The sequence below is a fragment of the Ambystoma mexicanum genome, chromosome 6q (assembly GCF_040938575.1).
Source record: "Ambystoma mexicanum isolate Mex_15411 chromosome 6q, UKY_AmexF1_1, whole genome shotgun sequence".
Classification (NCBI taxonomy): domain Eukaryota; kingdom Metazoa; phylum Chordata; class Amphibia; order Caudata; family Ambystomatidae; genus Ambystoma; species Ambystoma mexicanum.
This window is the reverse complement of record NC_090937.1, coordinates 1,265,639,786-1,265,664,295: the sequence shown is the minus strand read 5'-3', so window position 1 is coordinate 1,265,664,295 and position 24,510 is coordinate 1,265,639,786. Positions and strand designations below refer to the sequence as shown.

Sequence of the window (24,510 nt, the reverse complement as noted above, 5' to 3'; positions counted from 1 at the left end):
CATGTTGTGTTTGAGAGCCCACTTCCATATATTCTGGGACAGCCTGGACAGTCCTGGAGAGTGAGTGCCCCCTTGCTTGTTGAGGTAGTACATGGCTGTGGTGCTGTCTGTGAGGACCATCACTGTCTTTCCTTGTAAGTGTTCCTGAAAGGCTTTCAGTGCTTTGAACACCGCTAGTAGTTCCAGCAGGTTTATATGCTTGGATGCTAAACTCGGAGTCCACACTCCGTGTGCCGTTTGATGGGATAGGTGAGCCCCCCATCCTGTAAGGGATGCGTCTGTGGTTAGAGTGGCTTCCACTGCGGGTGTGGCAAAAGTTTTCCCTAATAACAGGTTTTCCTTTGTCCACCACCGTAGCGAGAGAACCAAGGCCTGCGAGACCACCACTAGATCGTCCCATTGTCCGCTGGCCTGACACCACTGGCTGTAGAGCCACTCTTGCAGTGGGCGCATGCGCAGGCGCGCGTGAGGTACCAAATAAATACATGACGCCATCATCCCTAGCAAGCGCATTGCTTTGTGTACCGTCACCTCTCGGCCTGCTACATAATGGGGAATTTGAAACAGCATGTTTTGGACCCTCTCGTTGGAGGGGAATACGAGGCCGTCCCTTGTTCGAATTAGAGCCCCTAGGAATTGTTTGGTTTGGCTGGGGTCTAAGCTGGACTTCTTTTCGTTGATGGAGAAGCCCAGTTGGGACAAAAGGTCTACGGTCTTTTGGGTATTGGAGAAGCATGTTTCGTAAGAATCCCCTGTTATGAGCCAGTCGTCGAGGTAAGGGTATACCGGGATGGATAATCTGCGCAGGTGGGCCGCTGCCACTGCCAGTACTTTCGTGAATACCCTTGGTGCAGATGCTATCCCGAAGGGTAGTACTCTGAACTGGTAGTGTTTGTCCTCTATTTTGAACCTGAGGTATTTTCTGTGCGATGTCAACATTAAAATATGAAAGTATGCATCTTTCATGTCCAGTGTTGTCATGTAATCCCCTTGTGATAACAGTGGGATTACCGCCTGTAAGGTCACCATACGAAACTTTTGGGGTTTGACAAAAATGTTCGCTGGGCGCAGATCTAATACAGGGCGCATGGTTAAGTCCTTTTTGGGTACAAGGAAGTACACTGAATAAATACCTTCTGTTACCTGTGATAGGGGGACGGGCTCTATAGCTTCTTTCTTCAGTAGTTCTTCCACCTCTTGAAGAAGGATGGAGAGGTGTTGCGGTGTCATGCGCCGGTTCCGTGGGGGTTTGTACTTCGGGGAACCGTTGAACTCGATGCAGTATCCGTGGGCTATGGTGGATAATACCCAACGGTCTGACGTGATTCCCTCCCATGCTGAAAGGAACGATGTTAGCCGGCCCCCGACCGGTGATGCATGGGAGGGGACCCGAATTTTCGGGTCATTTGCTGGTATTGGGCGTGGAACCTCTGGGGCTGGAGCCACGACCTCTTCCTTTGCCACGGCGTTGGCCTCTTTGACTGAACTGGGTGTTACCCTGGTTGGTGGGCCAGTTGGAGCCAGAGTAATATTGTTGTTGTTGGTTCTGCTGCTGTCTTTGGCCACGAAAGGAGCGTTTATTACCATAGCCTCGCATGTTAGGGGGCCTAGAAATTTGATCAAGAGTCTTGATGGTATCAAACTCTTTTTTAGCATGTTCTAGGGCCTCATCTACTGCTTTTCCAAACAGATGCGTCTGTTCAATGGGTTTATTTATGAGGGAGGCTTGGGTTTCGGGCTTAAAACCTGAATTGCGTAGCCAAACGTGGCGCTTGAGAAGTATTCCCTGCACTAGGGAGCGGCCAGCCGTCTCAGCGGCATCTAGGGAGTTTTTAACGATGCCCTGGTTTACCAGTGTGCCCTCTGATATTATAGCTAGCAGGCGAGAACGCAGAGGTTCAGGTGCTTCCTCTGCTTCGCTGCGCAGCTTGTTCCACTGTGCATCTGCGTAGCTAGCTAAAAGTGAGTTGTTATTAGCAATTCTAGTAGAGAAGGCGGCGGAGGTCGTGATTCTCTTCCCCAGTGCGTAGAGTTTTTTGCCTTCTTTGTCTGGAGGTGCTTCACTAGTGGATAGTGGCACCCCTGCTCTTTTTCTTGTGTTGGTAACCACAAGGGAGTCCGGAATAGAGTGTCCTCTGATGTATAAAGGGTCAGAGGATGAAGGGCTGAAGAGCTTTTCTATTCTAGGGTTGATCCCTCTTACTAAAGCTGGGTTAGTAAGGGAAGGAGAAATTCTTCTTTTAATAGAAGCCAGGAGTGGAATAGATTGGCTAACAGGGGCTTTTTCTTTGATGACTTTTTCTACAAAGTCAATGTCTGGAAGAGTTTCCCCTGTATCAATCTCAAAATGCGCTGCTGCCTTGCGCAATAGTGCATTGAGGGAAGGTTGGTCATCTATGGGAGAGGAGTTCCCATGTGAATCCTTGAGAGGAGAAGGGAGAAAGGCATCAGGGTCTGACTGTACTGATGGGGATTGCCAAGGCTGCACTGACGGTGAATGCCAGGGCTGCGAGGTAGCTGTATCCTCTTCAAACCCTGTAGGAGTGGTGTAAGGATCTTCTTCGAACCCCTCTTCCTCAAGTTCTACCTCTTCTTCTCCACCCAAACACTCCTCATCTTCTTGGAGGTATTGCTCCTCCTCAGTGAGGTAAACCAGCCTAGGAATCTTGACTCTAGGGTCATCCTGTGGCCATTCTCTTTGTCTTTTGTGAGTGGGGGGGTCTTGGTTTCCTAGAAACCTTTCCATTTTCTCCATGCAAGAATGGAGTCTTTCAAGGGTCTCATGGGGTACCCCTGAATAGTCTAGAGGGGGGAAATTAGTGTTTTCGCCTTCGAATCGTTTCGAACGCTCCCACAACGTCGACGAGAGGTTCCCGTCTCCTTCTGAAAAGCCTTCAGGTAGTTCGGAAGCGTCCTTTGGAGAAAGGGGCAGATCCTGGCTACTTTTGTGTTTTTTCGACGCGGTATTCGACGTTTGTTTCGTCGTCCGCGTACGTTCGTCTTCGGCGACAATTCTCGCTAGGCTCTCGGCCACGATTTTGTCCGTCGAGGGCTTTGGTGTCGACGTTGTGTGCGTTGCGCGTTGTACCTCGACGGTCGCTCTATGGAGCGTTGCGTCGGATGTTTTTGGGGTAGCGCCCGTGTTAGATGGAAGCCCAATCGCTGGTCGCGGCTGCGTTTGCGGGTGGGGCTTGTGACCTTTACGGTCTGCGGTAGACGCCGGAGTGCCCTGCGTCCCCTTCGGCGCTGATGGATCCTTCGTTCTCGACGAAGAAGAGCCGTGGGTAGTGTGTTTAGCCTTATGGGCTTTGTGTGCGTCCTTGTCGCCGGGGTGTTCATCCCCATAAGCAGGGCGTGAGCCGAGCCCGTCGGGGCCGGGGCCGGGGACGGACGAGGAGCGTGAGCGCTCCTTCTGGGGGTTCATGACTTCCGTAACGGACGTCGAGTTATCGCACTCCTCGTCACTTTCAGTAACAGCGGCAGCGGGTGAGGAAACTGACTTCGACATCGCGTAGTCCGCCCACCTCTTAACCCTACGTTCTTTAAGAGTCCTGGGTTTTAAGAGCTTGCAGGCTGCGCAGCTGTTCTCTATGTGATCGAGGGGTAAGCAACGATTACAGAGCTTGTGCTTATCTTTCCAAGTATATTTGCCCCTGCAGCGTGGGCAAAACTTAAATGGTGTCCTCTCCATAGCTGAGGCAATAATAGCTGGCGATAACAACCCCAAGGGAAAGAAAAGGGAGAAAGAAAGACATTCTCAAAGAGAAGAGACAAAGTTCTAACCCCCGCTCTCCCTACTGTAAGTTGGCCGTCGAGGCCAGGCCACGTGTTCGGCAGCGCCGAAGGATCTCCTCCGCTCTTCCTCTCCGTCGAAAATAGTTCGGCAGAGAAACAGCTTCACAGCTAACGTCGAGGGGGAGGGATCGTTACCAGTATATTAAGTTATGACAAAGGACCGAGGTCCGTGGTAAGTATAGCAATGTCTCTCTAGGAGCTCCGCGAAAGGCGACCAGAAACTGGGCGGAAAAAAACAATCTGAGGGACCTCGACGCGTGAGGGATTGTGGGTACAACGCACGTCACTATAGGGATAGTGTTACAGACACGCCTTGTCGACGTCCCCTTTTCGACTACGAAAAACAAAATGCAATACTCCGCAGTGACCACTGGATGTCGGACCTATGCACAGCATGTGATTCTAAGCAGATTAACAAACATCAGAAATGATGTTTTACCCGGCAAAGTTGAAAGTGTTGTCGGGGGGGGGGGGGGGAACGGGCGGGGGAAGTCATGGTTTTTCACCGGCCCGAAAGAGGTATGGGACTGGTTGGACATGAGGCAACATAAAGGGGATCCTTCTCCGGATGGTCCTAGGGTGGGGACGGCTCGGGATGGGGAAGGTGTGGATAAAGCCTAACATGTGGCCATTGAGGGAGACCCCCGGCAGAAGCTGTTCCTGAGAGTGGGATGCTACTGGAGAAGGAGGGGAACATTTAGGTGGGGCTGCATGGGGCAGATGGTGATACCCCTAGTTTAACCGACACCACTACCAGCCCCGAGGGAGGGGTGGAAGAGTTTAGTGGGTCTACTGTTATGGTAGGCGAAGGGGGAGGGAAATGGAGGGAAGGGATGGGGGAATGGGGGAGGAGGGAAAGGGGGAGGGACAAGAGGGTGGAGAGGTTGGGTGGATAGCACCAAGTTGGGTTTCGGTGTGGGAGGAGGGGTGGAGGGGAGTTGTATAAGACCATTGGATGTGAAGCTTGGCACAGCAGTTAAGTGGGAGAGGAAAGATGGGGTTGATGTCATGTGTACGGGGGGCTGACTTGGGGGCAAATTCCGACATGTTGAATGATTAAGATGGGAAGCTTGAAGATTGGGACATGGAATGTCCGGGGGCTGGGGAACTATCAGAAGAGGAGGAGGGTGGGGGAATATTTGAAGAGGCAGGTGATACAGGTGGCCCTGTTGCAGGAGGCACGCGAATGTGGAGGTGGTGGGGCAGTTGGAGAAACTGTGGGGGAAGGGGTCAGATACGGGGCACAACATACTCAACTCAGGCGAGGGGGGTTCTTATCTGGGTGGCAAGGGGGGTGCCACTCAGACTGGAGCGGGGGTGGTGGATGGGGGGTAGGACGGTCCTGGTACGCATTATGTGGGAGAATAGGTCACCATGTCTGATTAACTCATATGCGCCTAATGCGGATGACAGAGTATTTCCCCTCGGTGTTGCGTATGATGGGGGCCTATAGGGGGGAAATGATATGGGGGGGTAGACTCATTTGGATGAGCGGCTGGACAGGCAAGGTACTAGGGGGGGGGACCAAAGAAGTATATGGCGGGGTCATTAAGGGAGGTCACGCGGGAACTGGACCTGGTGGAGATCTGGAGGGAGAAACACAGGGAGGAAAGGGGTTTCTCTTATTACTCAAGTGTGCATGGTTCCTACTCGCGTTTAGATTATATGGTAACAGGAAGGGAACATTGTCACTATTTTGGGGAAACAACTTATTTGGGGCGCATTCTATGGGACCACTCCTCTGGTGACGACGTTGTGGGGGCCCAGTGAAAGCACCCCGCGGCGGTTGTGGCGGATGCGGAGGGAGGCGTTACGAGATGGGGCCTTTGTAGCAGAGCTTAGAGAGGAGATCAGGTTGTACTTTGAATTAAATGAGGGCAGGGTGGGCACTAGGGGAGTGTTATGGGACGCCTTTAAGGCGACCATTAGGGGGAAAACGCTTGGCCAGAATAGTTGGGATGAGGAAGCGCCTCTTAGAGACGTTACAGCGGACAGAGGCCCAGGTAGCGGAACTAGATAGGGAGGCAGTGGGTGGGACAGAGGTGGGGAAACCCTGGCGCGAGCATTGGAGCTCCACCAGAAGACCCTGGCGGAGCGGTCACACTGATAATAGACCGGATGTGAGACTCCACGGGTGGGGGATAAGGCGGGCAAGCTTTTAGCATGGCTAATTAGTAGGGAGAGTGAGTCGTGTCATAACTCAGGTCCGATCTAATGCCGGAGGGATAGTTGGGACGCAAAAAGAGATCAATGCGGCCTTTGTGGCATACTATAAGGAGCTCTATACGAGTGAGAGGGATTAAGTAGAGGTGGAGGATCTCATGGAGATGCCCCAGTTGCCGAGGTTGGGTGAGGATAGTCGGGAGGAGTTGGAGGCCCCCATAGGGGAGGACGACATTCGATGGGCGATACGCACTATGAGGGGTACAGCGCCGGGTAGTGACGGGCTCCCGGTGGAGTTCTATGAGGAGTTCTCTGATCTTTTTGTCCAGCAGCTTCAGAGGGTATATGAAGAGGCGTTTCAGGGGGGGTGCCTCCCAGAATCAATGAGGGAAGCAGTGATCACGGTGATCCTAAAAGAGGGGAAGATCCGAGGGATTGCACGGCATATCGGCCCATCTCGCTTTAAATGCAGACGGGAAAATTCTGGGGAAGATTTTGGCGGCCGGGTTGGTGGCGGTTGCATCAAATCTGATACATCCTGATCAATGTGGGTTTATAGGAGGCAGGAATACGTCGGGTAATATCTCCCGGCTACATCACGTGATGGATCGGGTGAAGTCAAAGGCGGGACATGGCGATAGCGTTGTTTGACGCCATGAAGGTGTTTGATTCCCTGGAGTGGAAGTGGCTGTTCCGTGAGTTTGGGGAGAACATCTGTAGGTGGCTGACCTTGCTGTACACTAAACCGCTAGCGATGGTGAAAACTAATAATTGGGTGTCGGAGACATGGGAGTTGGGAAGGGGGACTAGGCAGGCGTGCGCGCCTTCCCCAATTTTATTCGCTCTGGCTTTAGAACCACTGGCGGCATTTCAGCAGCAGGAAATGGGTGAGGCTGGAATTGAGGTGGATGGGCAGAGGCATATTGTATCCCTATACGCGGATGATTTATTATACGTAGTGGAAACCAGGATATTTCTTCCAGACCTTTTAAAAATACTGCACAATTTTAGAGCTATGTCGGGGTTCCGTATAAATCTGGAGAAATCGGTTCTGCTTCCGTTGGGAGGGCTACGGGAGTGGCCCAGCAGAGGAACTACCAGAGCTGGGGATAAGATGGGAGACAGAATCATTCCGATACCTGGGGGTGCGGGTATTTCATGAAGTAGTTGACATACGTTTGTACATAATAAAGGAGGGGGGCATTATCCAAAATAGGGGACTCCATCCAGTTCTGGAAGGTTTTACCCCTTTCGTTGATGGGCAGGGTGGCATTATGTAAAATGGTAACCCTCCCGCGGTTGCTTTATTTCTTTACGAATATACCGTATGTGGAAAAGGTGTTTTTTAAAATGTTGGATTCAAGATTAGGGAATTGCTGTGGGACACGGGGAGGAGACGGATGTCCCTGCAAACTCTGCGGAGATCGAGGGAGGGTGGGGGATTGAGCATTCCGGACTACGAAGAGTACTTTGTGGCGGCACAATTACAATCGGTGCTGGTGTGGGATCAACAGGAGGTGGAACTCTTGGGGACACTGGTGGGGCCCTTGCAGCGGGGGTGTAGGCCGGTGGAGCTCTTTTGGCACCCACTGGGCAATGTGGGGACGTCAGTGGTCTTTGAAGCGGTAAGGGAGACATGGAAGTACGTGGTTTAAGGGCCGTTATGAGAGTAGTCTCCCATAGGGGGCCAACCAGAAATTCCGCCAGGCAATTGGGAGGGTGGGGATACAGAGATTACGGGAGAAAGGATGTGAAAAGGTGGGGGACTTTTTCGAGGGTGGGCAGTTCCTTACCTGCAGGGAGTGGTGTGACAAGTTTGACCTGCCACAGGGAGTTTTTCTGGCATATGGGGCGGTGGTTCGGAGGATGGCAGAGCTATGGGAGGGGATCCCTGAGAAGCCGGAATCATGTCCGGTGCTCAGAGTACTACTTGATCGGGCGGGGCGGGGAGAGGCATATCTTGCGGGTATACAAGGCTCTTGGAGAGAGGACGGCAGAGAAGGAGTTGAAAGTCAAGGAGAAATGGGAAGTGGATATGGTGCACTCGATATCGAGTGAGGAATGGGAGCGGTCTGGGACTTGGTCCGGAAGTCCTCGAGGAATGCCTGCTTCCAGTTGGTTCAATTTAACATCCTGCATAGGGTATATGTTAGCCCATTGGCGCTCAAGGCGATGAGCGGGGAACACCCGGGTGATTGCCCCAGATGTGGGTCAGAGGAGGCGGCGTTCTGGCATGTGTCGGAGTGCAGGGCAATAATAGAGTACTGGGACGAGGTGCTTAAGGGTGGGAATGAGTTATTGGGAATCAGCCTGGAGCGGCGTCCGGAGATTTGTTTGTGGGGGAACTACCGGGGGGCGGGGGTAAGCGTAACAAGTTGCGGAACAGAATGGGTCGGTTTCTACTTATATTGGCAAAACGCTGACTGGCGATCGCGTGGAAGTCGCCCCTGGGTCCGACAATCCAGTTATGGAGGAAGGATGTACGAAGATGGGGTTTAGCAGAGTTGCAGAATATGGAGGTGGGGGAGGTAACGGTTCATTGGTCCCAATTGCTGAATGACTTTGCAAAGGATAATGACCTGCGTCCACCGTGAAATAACATGCGGGAGAGAAGCCATGACGGGGGAGGAGGGAGCGCGGAGATAGGGGTAGCAGAATGATTGTCCCTAATCTCGCTGGACTGCTGTGACCAATGGAGGAAGGCGGATTTAGACGGGATTCGGGGAGGGGGGAGGGGGAAGTGGCTGTATTGTTGGTTAAGTTTTGTTAATTTGTGGGAGGGATCGATTTTTGAGGTTGGGAGGGTGAAGAGACAGTTGTGGAATTGTTATAACAAAATGCCAATAAAGAGTTAAAAAAAACTAGAGTAGGCCACAGGCCATGCGATATTGGGAGGGGACTTCAACCTATGAGCGGACACTAAATGGGACAGACGCACAACTGCCCCGGATCTGCTTGAACCGCCGCACGCTAGCCGAACGGCAGTGGCGGCGGCAATGATGCAAACATACGGATTGCGAGATATATATGGCGAGAACTACATCCGGACACCACGGGTTTTACCTTTTATTCTGCACCCCATGGCACATACATGAGAATAGACTACATGTACGTTGCAAAGGAACTAGCGGAAGTGACGACACGCTCAGAGATAGAGCCGATCACCTGGTCAGATCACGACATGGTTTCTGTAGAATTGGATCTGGGTGCTCTTCCATGTAAAGGGAACAAGTGGCGTTGCAATGAGACCCTGTGGAAAGGTCCCATCTTCCACACAAAGATGGTAACAGAAGAATATCTCAAGGACAATAATACCGGTGAAGTACCGAAGAGAACAGTGTGGGATGCAGGGAAAACAACCTGCTGTGGGATATTGATTAGAGAAGGTGCCAACAAGAAAAGAGAGGGCTTTGATAGAGAATAAACTGAGGAAGGAAATAACACATCTAGACTGGGTTGCACGGACTGCCTCCAAGGACAGGGCAGAGAAGACAGCTCTGGCCAGGCAGAAACAGGACGAGCTTCGCCTCGTGGAGGAAGCGCAGATAGTCCGGAAACTCCAATTCCTCAAACAGAAGCATTATGAGAAGGGTGATAAGGCTGATGCGCTATTGGCAGCCAGGTTGAGGGAGGGAAAGAGAAGACCGGTGGGTGGCAACCATAGGGGAAGGGAATACTCATGACCCACAGGGCAGAAACATCCCCGAAGCATTTGTGCGATTCTATGAACATTTATACGAATCCAAAGCGAACCAAGGTGGTGATGAAATAAACAGATACCTAGACGGTGTAGACATGCCGGATCTCACTAATGAGGAGATTACCGAGATCATGGCTGAGGAAGTAGAAAATGCAGTTAAGAGGTTACCACTAGGAAAGGCTCCCGGGAACAAAGGCTATACAGCAGGGTTTTATTAAACCTTTCTCCCCCCCCCTTCTCTTCCTGGTAGAACTGTTTAACGACATTCGAGACAGGTGCAGTCCTGCAGTCCTTCTCAGAGGCATTGATCTCTGATACCGAAAGAAGGGAGAGACCCCAAATATTGTGGATGATACCGCCCAATCTCTCTGCTAAACATTGATGCGAAGATATATACAAGAATCCTAGCAGCGCGGCTAGAGACACATATGCCCTGACTCATACACTCAGATCAGGTGGGATTTATTCTGGCAAGGCAGTGGTCGGACACGATGTGTAAAACGTTAGACCTTTTACCCGAATCAAAGACCATGGTGGGGAAACCTGCTCTGTCTGTAGATGGGGAGAAGGGGTTCGACAGAGTGGAATGGGGATTTCTTGAGGCAGTGTTAAGGTGCGACTAGGTGAGAGGTTTAGGAGAGGGGTCAAAGCAGTCTGCACATACCCCAAGGCCTTGGTGGTGGTTAACTCTGAATATTCACGATGGTTCACCCTCTGGAGGGGTACTAGGCAGGGCTGCCCTCTGTCCACAATACTATTTTCCCTGTCACTTGAACCTCTCGCTCAAGAAATTAGATCTGATAGCCTGGTGGAAGAGAATGGTCCAAGGGAGAGAATATAAGATAGCACTATATGCGGATGACCTATTACACGTCACAAACCCACTGACATCCATACCCAGGGCAGTACAGTTGATTGAACGTTACGGACACCTCTCCGGTTTCAAAATTAACGAGAATAAATCCATCCTGTTCCCCCTGAACAAACCCACTCAAGACATGGAGAGGTCCGCGACCCTAGGCCTTGCTATTGGAGGGACTATGTTGCGGTACCTAGGGATAAACCTGGTAATACACCTAGACACCCTGTACGAAATCAACTCCCCCACACCACCCCCCCCTACTTGATAAATTCAAAGCTGACCTAAATAAGTGGCAGAAACTCACCATTTCATGGATGGGGAGGTTAAACGCAATCAAAATGGTGCGTCTCCCAAGGTTTTTATACCCATTCCAGATGCTCCCAATTACAATACCAGAATCATTCTTTGGAGAGGTGAAGGCCGTTTTGAGATTTATATGGCAGGGTAAAAAACCAAGGATTGCATATGAAGTATTAACACTGCCCAAAGCCAAAAGGGGGGTGGGGTTTGCCAGATCTTGTAAAGTATTATATAACGACGAAACGGAGGATCCTAATACCACATTTGAGAAACCAAATTACATCTGCAATGGGTAAGACTTGACAATCTCAGTTTCGCCCAGGCAACTGTATCGGAATGGCTCTGGGTACCAAGGGACAAACTGACCCGCAGAATCCGCCAGCACCCCATCCTGGGTACTATCTGGCAAATCTGGAGGGAGAGCGCAGACATGCAGGGCATCACAACGTGGCCATCCACTTTGAGCCACATCTGGGCACCAGGAATTCGGGATGAAATTCCGGACCATGGCAGGTTTCAATTGTGGTTCGAAGAAGGGCTAGAGAGGGTGGGCCAGCTCTGGAAGGGGTAACTTCATAACTATCACAGACCTTGAGAGTGCACTGGGCATAGGAACACTATCGGTCTTCGACTTCCTTCAACTTAAGGGTACATTACCGAGGGAACCATGGAAGGAGAAAATACAAACATACCTCACTCCCTTCGAGTCACTCCTCAATATCCTCAGTGGAAACAATGGGCTGATCTCAATCATGTACAGAACCCCAATAGATGCTGGGAAGGGTCCCACGATCAAACTTAAATGGGAGGCGGATATGAACCTAGAAATTGATTCAGAATTATGGTTGAAGATGTGTAAGGAAACCTCTGTGGTGTCAATCGCCTCCCACTACAAGCTACATGCTACTAAACTTCTTCACATGTGGTAATATGACCAACATAGGCTGTCCAAGATGTTCCAATCCATTAGCCTATTGGCACATGTGGTGGGGGTGCCCCCGGATAAGAATGTACTGGGATGAAGTCCTAGGTTGGATCAGGGATATAGAAGTGATCCAACTTGAGTATACACCTATTGTGTTATTTGGGTTGGAGAAAAATGAAGACGATTATGTCAGGGTGACAGGATTGATTGACCCCCTACTATTGGCGGCACGGGCATGTATAGTGATTAAATGGAAAGCAGTCGCAGCCCCAGGCAAAAATGAGTGGGTAAATGTCTCTACCAGAATTTGCCTAATGGAGAGGATTACCGCAGCTCTACATGGAAGGTCTGCCCAATATGAAACATGATGGTATGACTTCATTGACAAATACGTAACCCACCCCTATCCCAGTATGTGAAACTGAATCCTAACACGAACACATCACAATGCATACAATTCAGGAACAGAGGATACAGCGCAATGAAGGGCACACTGGGCACGAATGAGAAAGCGTCTTGGAGAGAATTTCTGACTGCCATTCATTAACCCATGTGTGAATAAGTGACCAAATCTGGTTATGACAGATCATTTACTGATAAAGGCCCATCGGTGCACTCAGTTTGAACGTAACACTGTTCCTGGGAGGATGGCGGGAGGGTGAAGGGAGAACTGGTTATAAGTAAAGATATTAAAGTGTGGGGAAGGGACGGACACGATGGTCCTCTTTGTTCTCATAACTATGTAGTGAAAAAAACCTGTATGTTGTTTAATCTGTCATGTTTAAAACTTAATAAAACCAAATTTAAAAAAAAGAAATACATGAAAGAGTGGGAAAAAAGGCTCACTCTTTCGAGGTAAAAAAAAAAAAGAAGTTCTCAAAATCCAGCAAAGTTGCTGGGGGTCTCTAAGGTGAAGGGAATTAGCACATTTATGAGAATTCTCCCCAACAACCACACATTGATAACACCCCATAAACTTTCATCATTAATAAAGTTTTTCACCTTAACAGATGGCAATCCTTCCACTTAATCTACATTCAGTGTAGCAGGCTCAACATACCAAATCAGTGATTCCTCAACTCCGTAATCAGTGAATATCAGCTTGATCTGGGTTTTGGGGACCTAAAGTAGCACAAGCTTGAAGAAAAACCAATTTTGAGAAAAATCTAAACCCACATACCTTTTGTTTTGCGAATCCAGGATCAATCACAAACACAACTCCATCAATCGTTAAGGACGTCTCAGCAATATTAGTTGACACCACCACCTGTTTAATAAGCCATATTTGCATCAATTTCTTTTTCTTTAATTAGAAAATAGTCTCAATAGCCAGACAAGGGAAGTAATGAAGAACATTTGTAACAAGGCAAAGTGAGGACTAGAAACCCTTTTACTTTTTGATTTTTAAATAGTCATACAAGTTTAAGAAACAAGCTGTTAAGGCAGTTTTAGTACCACCATTTGTTGATGATATAACCACCAACCCTAGGGAAAAGGTTAACAACTGACAAAGAAAAAAAGCCAAACCTCTTAGTGTAGGCAATGTGGTCCAAGCAACAAGGCTGAGCTCTCAGTGGTAGGATGTTGACACAGGTTGAATTTGTCCATCCACAACTCTAGACAGTACAGCATTCTGATATTTGAACTAATTGTTGCATGTGTTACTTTATAAAGGATATATCAGGACAGGTACTTTGGGTATTAATACACAGTACCCATATGTCTTGTCATCCTTGTGGGCGTGCCCCAACATGGGGACGGTACTGGAACCTTTGCAGCGAAAATGTGAGCTTCAACATTCAAATGAGTATAGCGAGTAGGGGCACGACCCTGAGCGTGGAAATGCCTCCAAGGCCCCACCTTCCGGCACCTCACCCCAGTCTTTTTCCACACGGACAGTGGTGGACCTGGCAGCTAGGCACAGTTACCTCAACGTTCCACGTGCTCCCCATTCTTTTGTTATTCTAATTTCTTCCCCTCTCTTCGGTGTCATGCCTCCCCTGCGCATATCGACTGCAGGAGGCTTCACGAGATGCGCATCCTAGGATAGGTTGTTCCTGGCCTCAGACCACCACGCGATCTGCCTTGAGTGCCTGGGGCCCGACCATCGCTGGGACGTGTGCGCAGCTTGCAGCTCTCTTGTCACCTATCCTTAAAGAATCGGCTTTCCCGTTGGAGAGCGATCTTCCATTCTTTACCACCCTGTCATCTAAAGGACTTAGTCTAAAGTACTTTGTCGCCAAGACCTCGCGCCAATAGAAGGTAGGTCATTTGTTTTCCAAGGCCCCCCAGCACAGAGACTCCTTCCCGGGACCTCCAACTGCGAAGGGTACCTTCGATTCTGGTCCTGGCAGGAGACAAGGCTGTAAGGGCTACCAGCTCCGAAGCCGAGGGGCCCAGGAGCTCTTCCGGGCGACCCATCAAGGGGTGGTCTGGCTCTACTTCATCTTCAGCACCGGGGTGCAAGGAACTTGCGGGCTCTGGTTCCAGGAGGCAGACTGAGGTGCAGTCCCATACGACTACCAGCACCCCACTGGAGGGCTTGCAGCCTACCGGAGCCATCTCAGAGGTTGTGACTGTTTGGACTGATTTTCTATACTCTGACCTGGTGGACAGATTTATAGAAGGCCAACCTATATCGTGACAGGGACAACTCTGGGAGCTGTAGCCAATCCAGTTCAAGGTAGCAGTGACGAGTGGTCTAGGCTAAGTCTCATGAGGTGGTGAGTTTGTAAAGGGTCCACAATGAGTACACACAATTGGAGTCACAAATGACACTTCGTATGTATAAAAATACTGTTAGTTATGGTCAAACAACGAAAAATGACTAACGGGTAGAATTATCACAACAGTAAGGAACAAGTTACTTACCTGTAACTATTGTTCTCCAGCATGGGTCTGGCATGGATTCACATCCAGGCCGGGAATCCTCAGTAAGGAACAAGTTACTTACCTGTAACTGTTGTTCTCCAGCATGGGTCTGGCATGGATTCACATGCTCATGAATATTCCCCGTCGTCAGGCTGGGAATCCTCGGTAAAGAAAAAACCAGTATCAGTTTCGTTTCTGATCTGTCTTTCGTAGCAATAACCAATCACTGGTCTCTGCGTCATACTGACCACAGCCAATGACTGCCCTCTACCTAAGCACCGCCTCTGGCAGCCATCTTCAGATTTGGAAGCACGTGAAGTGGCAGTATGACCAAGTGAAGAGCCGCAGAGGGGTAGGCGGGAGGGTTCGCATGTGAATCCATGCCAGACCCATGCTGGAGAACAACAGTTACAGGTAAGTAACTTGTTCCTTCTCCAGCATGGGGTCTGGCATGGATTCACATGCTCATGAATAAAGAATACATAGCAGTACACACATGCACAACCACGGGAGGTGGCAAAGGCTCAACATTAAGCATCACATCAACTCAACATTAAGCATCTTACCTCCTCACCAGGCTCACCTCAGGCGAACAGGTTGCGCAGCACTGCTTGGCCGACCCTGGACTCCTCCCTGGAATCCCGGTCGACGCAGTAGAATTTCGTGAAGGTGTGCGTCGACCTCCACGTAGCAGCCCTGCATATGTCCAGCAGGGGCACACCAGATAGGAACGCCGTGGTAGCTGCGATCGCTCTGGTGGAATGGGCTCTCGGACGGCCAGGCAGCGGTCGGTTTGCCAACCGGTGACAGTACATGATACAGCCGGAGAGCCATCTGGAGATGGAAGCCTTCGAGAGAGCCTTCCCCTGATTGACAGGTCCAAAGTTCACAAAGAGTTGTGACGTCTTCCGAAAACCCTTCGTGCGATCCACGTAGAACTTCAGCGCTCTAGCTACATCCAGCGAGTGCAAAGTCCTCTCAGCCGGCGACGAAGGCGACGGGAAGAACACAGGTAACACCAAGGGTTCGTTGAGATGGAAGTCCGACGGTACCTTGGGCATGAAGGAGGGGTGCGTCCTGAGCACTACCCTCGTGTCGTGGAAAGTCAAGTACGGGGCCTTGCAGGAAAGGGCCTGGATCTCACCCACTCGTCGTGCGGAGGTGATGGCCACGAGAAAAGCTGTCTTCCACGATAGAAACTTCAACGGGGCCGAGTGCAGAGGCTCGAACGGAGGTCCCATGAGCTTGGTCAGCACCACGTTGAGCTCCCACGCCGGGGCCGGAGCCTTCACCGGCGGGAACGATCTGAATAGTCCCTTCATGAACTCTTTCACCAGACGATGAGACCACAAGGACGTCCGCCCCGTGGTTCTGGTGTATCGGGAGATCGCAGCAAGATGAATCTTGATGGACGCGTGTGCCAGTCCAGCTTTGGCCAGCGTCAGCAGGTACGGCAGTACTTGGGGAGCCGTAATCCGTAGAGGGTTAATCTTCTGTGCGTGGCACCAGACAGAGAACCTCTTCCATTTGTGTCCGTAGCATTTAAGAGTCGAGGACGCCCTGGCCTTTGCAAGAACCTCTCTGCAATCGGCCGGTATGTCGTATCCTCCAAACTCTAGCGCTGCAGGAGCCAGGCCTGCAAGTTCAGCGACTTCGGGTCGTGGTGGAGGATGGCGCCTCCTTCCCTGGAGAGTAGGTCTGCGTCCGCCGGCAGCTTGATCGGCGGGGACGCTGACAAGTCCAGAAGGTCCGGGAACCATATCTGCCTCGGCCACGCAGGTGCGACGAGGATCATCCTGCACCGTGACCTCTTGAGCTGGTTGACGAGCCGGATTAGCAGAGGCAAGGGAGGGAACGCGTAGAGGAACAGGCCCTCCCAGGGGAACGAGAAAGCATCGCCCATGCTCCTCGTCTGGGGAAACCTGCTGGCGAACCTCCGGCACTTGGTGTTCGTCGCCGTCGCGAACAGGTCGATCTGGGGTGTGCCCCACCGTCGGAAGAGGCGATCCACTAGATCCTGCCGTAGTTCCCACTCGTGGCACGAGCGCAGCTCCCTGCTGAGTGAGTCGGCGATGGTGTTTTTTATCCCTGCCAGATGAAACGGCACCAGAAAAATCCCTTGGGCGACGGCCCAATGCCACAGGTCCTGCGCCTCCTTGGACAGCGCTGGGGACCTGGTTCCGCCCTGTTTCCTGATGTAAAACATGGTGGTGGTGTTGTCGGTGAAGATCCTCACCACCTTGCCCTTCAGGGACGGAAGGAAGGACCTGAGGGCCCAAAACACTGCACGGAGCTCCAGGACGTTGATATGCAGGGACTTCTCCGTCGGGAGCCAGAGTCTCCTCGCGTGCAGATTTTCGGTGTGCGCTCCCCACCCTTCCAGGGAGGCATCCGTGGTCACAGTCTCCTGGTGGGCTGGGGTCTGGAAGTCCATGCCCGCCGTCAGATGCGCGCGGGTGCCCCACCACCGTATCGCTCGCCGGAAACTCTCGTCGAGCTTGATCCTTTCCTCGAAGCTGCCCGTCGTCTGGATCCAGCGCGCATCCAGGAATTCTTGCAACGGGCGCATCCGGAGCCTGCACATGGGAATGAGGTAGATGCAGGAAGACATCATCCCGAGGAGGGACTTGATGGATCTCACTTTGGCCGCGTCGGCCACCAGCATCCGTTGCACCTTGCCCAAGATGGTCCTGGTCCTCTCCTCCGACGGGGAGGCCAGAAGGGACACTGTGTCGAGCCTCGCTCCCAGAAACAGTGCGACTTGCGCGGGCACCAGGTGGGATTTGGTGTAGTTCACGGAGAATCCCAGGTCCGTGAGGAGTTGGACGGTCCTTGCCGTGTGGACCACGGCGAGCTCCTTCGTCTTGGCGCGGATGAGCCAGTCGTCCAGGTAGGGGTAGACGTGAATCCCCTCGCGGCGCAGCTGCGCCGCCACCGGTGCGAGGCACTTGGTGAATACCCTGGGTGCCGACCGCAGTCCGAAGGGAAGGGCTTTGAACTGGTAATGCCGCCCTTGGACCACGAACCTGAGGAATTTTCGGTGCCCCTTTAGGATTGGAATGTGGAAGTAGGCATCCTCCAAATCCAACGACGACAGGAAGTCTCCTTCCTCCAGTTGACCCAGGACGTGCTGTAAGGTGACCATCCTGAACTTCTGCGCCTTGATGAACTTGTTCAGCCGTCGCAGGTCTAGGATGGGGCGCCATCCTCCCGTCTTCTTCTTCACGAGGAAGTATCGCGAGTAGACTCCGGAGCCCCGAAGCCTCTTTGGGACGAGTTCGATGGCGCCCTTTCTGAGCATCGCCTTTACCTCCAGGAGAAGTTGAGGGACGTGAAGTTCTCTCCTGGCCACGGGGGGGACGCGCGGGCACCTTCTTTGAAACTCGAGCGCGTGGCCCCGGGCCAGGGCATCCAGCACCCAACGGTCGGTGGAGATGGACTCCCACACGCTGACGAAGCCCGCCAGCCGGCCTCCCACCGGGGTGCTTCGGTGGGGGCCCGACCCCACGGCCGGTTCAATCCTGCTTGGACGCGGCCTTGCCGCCTTGACCTCCTTGGCGACGACGGCGGGGTCCGCTAGACTTGCCTCGTCCTCTGTAGGCCTCTTGCGACGACGAGCGGGCCGCTTGACGGTAGGAAGCGAAACCGCCACCGGAACCTTTGGAGGCGCCCTTGCCTCCGCCGCTCCGAAAGGGCGTCCGTCGTTGCTGCAGGACTCCCAGGGCCCGGGCCGTCTCAGTATCCGCCTTGATGGCCTGGAGGGAATCGTCCACCGTCTTCCCAAACAGGTTGTTCCCGTCGAAGGGCATGTCCAGGACTCTGGTCTGGACGTCCTGCCGAAAATCCGTAGCTTTGAGCCATCCACGACGTCGAAGGCAAACGCCGTTGCCTAGCTGGCGGAACCCCGCGTCGGCGATGTCCGTCGCCACGGTGATGGCGTGGTCCGAAGCCACTTCACCTTCCTGGAGGATCTCAAGGGCCTCAGCCCTCTTGTCGTCCGGCAGAAAATCCAGCAGGGGAGCCATCTTGTACCAGAGCTCCCTGTCGTAGCGGGCCACGATAGCCAAGGCGTTGGCCGCTTTAATCGTCGTCGCTGCCGACGAGATGACTCTACGTCCCATAGCATCCAATTTCTTTCCCTCGCCGTCCGGCGGGGAAGTCGATGTGGAGGCCGCACCCCCCCCCGCTTTCTTCCTGGCCGCCGCGGAGACGACGGAGTCCGGGGTAGGCTGCGCCCGGAGGCATAGGGGGGCCGTGTCCGGGACCCGGTACTTCTTCTCGTACCGGTCTCTTCTAGCTGGCGTCGTGGAAGGGTTCTTGAGGAGGGAAAGACCCTCATCCCAAATGTCGTCCAACAGAGGCACTGCGAGGACCGTCTTCCTCTTGGCCTCGCGCCGCTGATAAAGGAAGCCTTCCTTTTTCTTCTCCTCGGGGCAGAGTTGAAAAAGCTCGGAAGCCCTGGAGATCATGGAATGGAAGGATCCGATCTCGTCGGGCGGAGAAGCCCTGGTGGGGGGCGACGACGGAAAATCCTCGTCGTATGCCTCGTCGTCCGTACCCGTCGCTGCCGTGTCAGTCCCCGTATCATCCCCTCGGGTGGACGGGGAGGAGGGCTGGACGGGGCGCGACGGTTGAAAAGGAGGTGGAGGATGGATCCTTCTTTTCTTGGCAGGGGGAACACCAGAAGGTCCCGGTTCTGGATCCCCCGACGGGAGAGGTTCCTCCGTCGGTAACGGTAGCCTCGTCCTTATCTCAGTGCATAAGGACTGTATGGCCAACAAAATGGCCGCCGAGTTGTCTCGCGGCGCTGGCAGAGGGGAATCCGACGGGCGAGCAGGGGCCCCGTCGGCATCCTCGACGATGTCGTCGTCGTCGCCTGCGTCGGCACCCATTCCGACGGGCTGGTCTTGTTCCACGCCTAGGCCGTGGCTTAAGACCTCGACCAGCTCTTCTTCTGAGGTTGAGGCCGAATCTACGACGACGCCCTGCCCCCCCTTCTTCTCCACGGAGGTTTTCACGGGGGTCCTATCGATGGGCATAAAAGAAGACTCCCTCCGAGGAGGCAGGGAGATTCTGGGCCCTGAGGTCGCCACCACTGGAGTAGCCTCCACAGGCTGGGCCAGGGCCGCCGCGACCGTTTCGATAGAGGGCTTGGTCGGATGGATCAAGGCCTTCACCACCCTAGGTGCGCTCACCGCCTTGTCCTTGAGGGAGGGGGCACTGCCACGCTCCTCCTCTGCCTTCGAGCTCGACCGGGGCCTCTCCAGGAGCTTCGCCGGGTGCTCGGCCTTCCTCTTACCCGACCCGGAGCGTTGGCTCGTGGTTGATGGTGCCGGGGAGGGTGCGCCCTGCCTGGCGCCCGTAGAGCCCGACCGTTCGGCGCTCCCGGTGCCAGCGGACTCGCGGTGCTTGGCCTTATGTTGGGCCCCCGTCGCCGGGGCGCCCTCAAAGGTCTTAGAAGACCGCTCGGATTTCTTCTTCTTCTCGCCAGACGGGCTCTTACCCTGCAGCCAGTTGGCGAGACGTTGATGACGGTCCTTCATGGTCCGTTCCGACATGTCGCCGCAAAACGCACAGTCCTTCTCCACGTGCGTTTTGTCCTCATGAAGGCAGTAAAGGCAGAAAGAGTGTTCGTCCTCCTTAAAGACGTTCTGCAGCTGGCATCCAGGGCAGACCCTGAACAGCTTTCCGGGCGTCGAGCTTCCCTTCTCCTGGGCCATCTCCGAGACCGGGCCTGAGAAGCTTCTGGAGTCCTCCGAAGCGTAGCTCGACGAAATCTTCACCCTTGAGGGGCACAGATGAATCCGACACGGGTCCCCGTAGATCGGATGTAGTATCGGTGGAGCTTGAGGCTCTTTGACCGAAGAATCGAAGTTTTTGTGAAAAAAGCGCGAAAAAATAGCACTAACGCTCGAGAGCAATAGCACGAGGATCCCAACACATGAACGTGCGGTAAAAATCTGAAGATGGCTGCCAGAGGCGGTGCTTAGGTAGAGGGCAGTCATTGGCTGTGGTCAGTATGACGCAGAGACCAGTGATTGGTTATTGCTACGAAAGACAGATCAGAAACGAAACTGATACTGGTTTTTTCTTTACCGAGGATTCCCAGCCTGACGACGGGGAATATTCATGAGCATGTGAATCCATGCCAGACCCCATGCTGGAGAAAAGAAAAAAATATTCACTTAGAAACTTTTTCTCCCCTTAGCCAATCACTTAACTCTGGGTCATATTGCCCCCAGCCAATGACTGCCCTCCCTTCAAGCCCCTCCACTGGCATCCATCTTCAGATTTGGTAAGCACAGAAAGTAGCAATATGACCAAGAAGAGCCGCAGAGGGGACGGAGGGAAGGTTTGCATGTGAATCTATGTCAAGCCCACACTGGAGAATAGTTACAGGTAAGGTTCCTTCTCCAGCATGGGGTCTGGCACAGCTTAACATGCTCATGAATACAGAATACATAGCAGTACAACATTACACAACCATGGGAGCTCACAAGGCTCAACAGAAGCAATTACTCTTACCTTCGGTTCACCTTCAAGCTAACCGGTTGCGTAGCACTGCTTGGATGACCCTGGAACCCCCTCTGCAATCCCAGTCTATGCAGTAGAATCTTGTGAAGGTGTGCGTGGACCTCCACGTAACAGCCCTGCAGATGTCCAGCAGGGGGACACCAGACAGGAACACCATCACAGTGATAGCTCTGGTGGAATGGGCTAATGAACTTGGCGATTCGGACCTGTAACAGGGCTTCACCGGGCAAACCAACGGTCCAGGAGTTGCAGCAGCCGTCCTCTACAAGCTCTTCTTCGGTTCATTCGTTCCACTGGTCAACTCTGCCTTCCAAGCCAAGAGACTCGCCTTTTATTCAGTTCTCTCCCATTCATTCCAGCCTAGCTGTCACTCACCCAGCAGGGTGCCAGTCCTTGCCGGACAGTCAGCAAATCACCACAGAATGCATTTTAGTCTCCTAGTAGACTAAGCACAGGGAGTTTCGGGCACCTCCCTTCACTCCCTGCCCACCCCAGACACTCAGGCGCCAGAGGCGGTCTTCACTACTGAAGCCCGCCAAAGGCAAATTAACAAAGAGACCAATCTTGTTTTGGCACACAGAGAAACTCTAGAAGGACCTTTCCAAAAAGAAATGGTGAAAAAAGAAGACCGGGACCTGGTTTAACAAAGAGGGCTCAGACGCCATCTTGAAAATCATGGCTCCCGCGATTTAACATTACCAGAGCTACAGATAGTTTGTGGTCGGGGAAAATCATGGTAGTTCGTTGTAAACCACTGCCACCAGCCATTCTGAGAGGAAAGGGTAGCATTTGACCGCGACATGAGTATCTAGACACAGGGGATACTAAGTAACCCATCCAGCTCTATAGGAAGATAAGTTGTGCTGGGTCTAGGAATTTAAAAAACTAGTAAATTCAATTTCACTTTACTTTCTCTGGGAAGGAGTAGTTTATCCCAGAGAAGGTATTTAAACATTGGGAAAGCCTGAAAAAGGTTTCCTTGTGCCACTGCACTGAGGTTGCTGTGAGATACAAAATGAAAAGATGATGCCTATGGTGTTGGTTAGGCTCCAAAACAAAAGAAAACACAAGAGTAAAACACATATCAAAATACATGAGTGGCAAAAGGGGGCACACTCCAGGTAAAAAAATTCAAGTCCTCAAAATCCAGCAAAGTTGCTGGGGGTCTCTAAGGTGAAGGGAAGTAGTATATTTATGAGAATTCTTCCTAACAGAACCAAAGAAGAGCTTGAAGAGGATGCCTGCTGCAACTCGTGGACCATTGGTTTGCCCGGTGGAGCCCTGCTGCAGTGCCGAAACGCCAAGTTCGCATCGACAGAAGCCCCTGCAAGGACTTCTCCCTTTGAGTTGGTGGGACCAATCAACTCCAAAGTAAGCCACCTAGACATCCATCTCGGAGCTGGTTGAATTTCCACAGAGTTGCTGCTGGAAACCTTACAGCCAGGGAGAGGAACACCAGATTGTGTGTTGCTTTTAAGCAGGCCAAAAGCTTTTGGAAAATCCTCCGGACTCCGAGGAAGCAGGACCTACCCAGCCTGAGCACCCTCAGCAGAGTGCGGGACCCCAGAAGCAAGGACAGTCCATCTTGACAGCCAGGAATCACATTGTTGCTATTTGCGGTAGCCACGAGAAGCTGAAACACGAAACCGCCACTGAAAGTGAAGTTTGCTGGTTGCGAGTTTTGACAGTCTCAGTGCAGGAGTCAGGCGTCCTCCCTCTTGTCCCCACGACTGAGGCCCAGGAACAGTGAGATCTGCAGAGCTGCACAGGAACAGAGGTCATCAGCTGCAGCTTTTCTTCTTTACTAAGGTACTGTAAAACAAGTCTAAGAGAACTTCTTACTATGGAAGTACTTGTAACTTCTGCAACTCAAGTCTAATCAGCTTGTGGCACTACATTTGATTCTTCTTTTTCTCAAAGACTAAGAACCTGTGCAAAGACTTTTCCATTTACTTACCAGAAGTGTTCCATCCTATCCAAGACTTTTGCACATCGACTTTGGCTTAGCCTATTGAATTATATGACTCTTCTTAGAGAATCTGAAAGTACTTCCCACCTGCTTAGGAATATTTGTGGTCTCTTGTGTTATAACCACCTTTTGCTTTTACCAACATTTAAGAGTGTTCTGAATGCCAACAGTAAGATATTAATGTCCCCAGCGCCCTTGTTATTGAAGTCACCTGAGGGTGTAGGTTGAGTCTGTGGGCCATCCCAAAAGGGTCCTGTCTGATTCAGAAACTCAAGAGTGTAAAGTATTGAAGTGTATTTGTGTGTTAGTATCATAGTGCTCCCTTCTAAAGAAGGCTTTATAACGGACAAATAATTGTTTATGCAAGAAACCTTGAGTTTAAGTTTATTTGAATACCTGTAACTGTGAATCTTTGTGCAACTCCACTACTGCTCACATTTGCCCTCTTGAGATAAGCCTGGCTGCTCAACACGCTACCAAAACTGTGTAGTACAAGCTTATACAAAAGGTTGGGTTGCCTATACCTGTAGTCATAGTTGTTTGTAGTGTTCCCAGAGGGTACTGCATTCAAACTATGCCTAACACATGGGGTGTCCTGGACCTACAAAGAGAAAAGGTAAGTAAAGCCAATTTTACTTCACTATTCTTCGGTACGGTAGTTCACCCAAGAAAAGGTATTTAAACATTTAAGAGAAATCTAAAGGATTTCTCTGTGACACTGCTGAAGGTGCAGTGTGTCACCATACAAAAAGAAGATGCTTATTGAGTTTGTCAGACTGCAAAAACAGTGGAAACACATAATCCATATCAGGTCAAGACACATGAGAGCGAGAAAAAGGTCTCACTCCAGGGTTAAAATTATAAAGTCTGAAAGTCCAGCGAAAGCGCTGGGGGTCTCCAAGGTTTAAGGGAATTAGCACAGAAGAACAAGTTACTTACCAACTGTAACGTTCTTTCGATTGGATGTTCCTACCACGTATTCCTCATCTTAGATATATCCTTACCTTCAGCAGGTACTTTGTGCTTGAGATGTATTGGCACATGAAAGTAAGCATCCTGAAGGTCCAATGACCCCATCCAATCCTGGATTTGGAGGGCCTGAAGGATCTGAGAAAGTGGGACCATCTTGAACTTGTCCTTCCTTAGGAACTTGTTCAAGTTTCTCAAGACCAAGATGGGTCAGGTCTAGCACCTTTTCCTCGCCCCGAGGAAATTTTCTTTGACCTCTCTGACTGGCCTGTCCTCTTCTTCCAAATGAGGAATAAAATCGAAAGGGACAACCCCCTCCAGGAAGATGAGCCTGTGTAGGGGTGTTGAGGTTGTCTTATAGCGGCACTGAGTGACTTTGCCGCCGCTTTCGAGGTCGGCAGCTTCTCCAAACTTTCATCCGC

General features: G+C 51.8%; 1 protein-coding gene across 2 annotated transcripts in view; it reads right to left on the bottom strand.

Moving 5' to 3' along the window:
• DHX15 (DEAH-box helicase 15) overlaps window positions 1–24,510 on the bottom strand; it is a 346,647-nt gene that overhangs the window by 165,375 nt on the left and 156,762 nt on the right. For both annotated transcript variants that reach the window (XM_069631877.1, XM_069631876.1), the window contains exon 7: window positions 12,926–13,012. In XM_069631877.1, coding sequence (XP_069487978.1) covers window positions 12,926–13,012 — 87 coding nt within the window. The remainder of the gene's footprint in view (window positions 1–12,925; window positions 13,013–24,510) is intronic.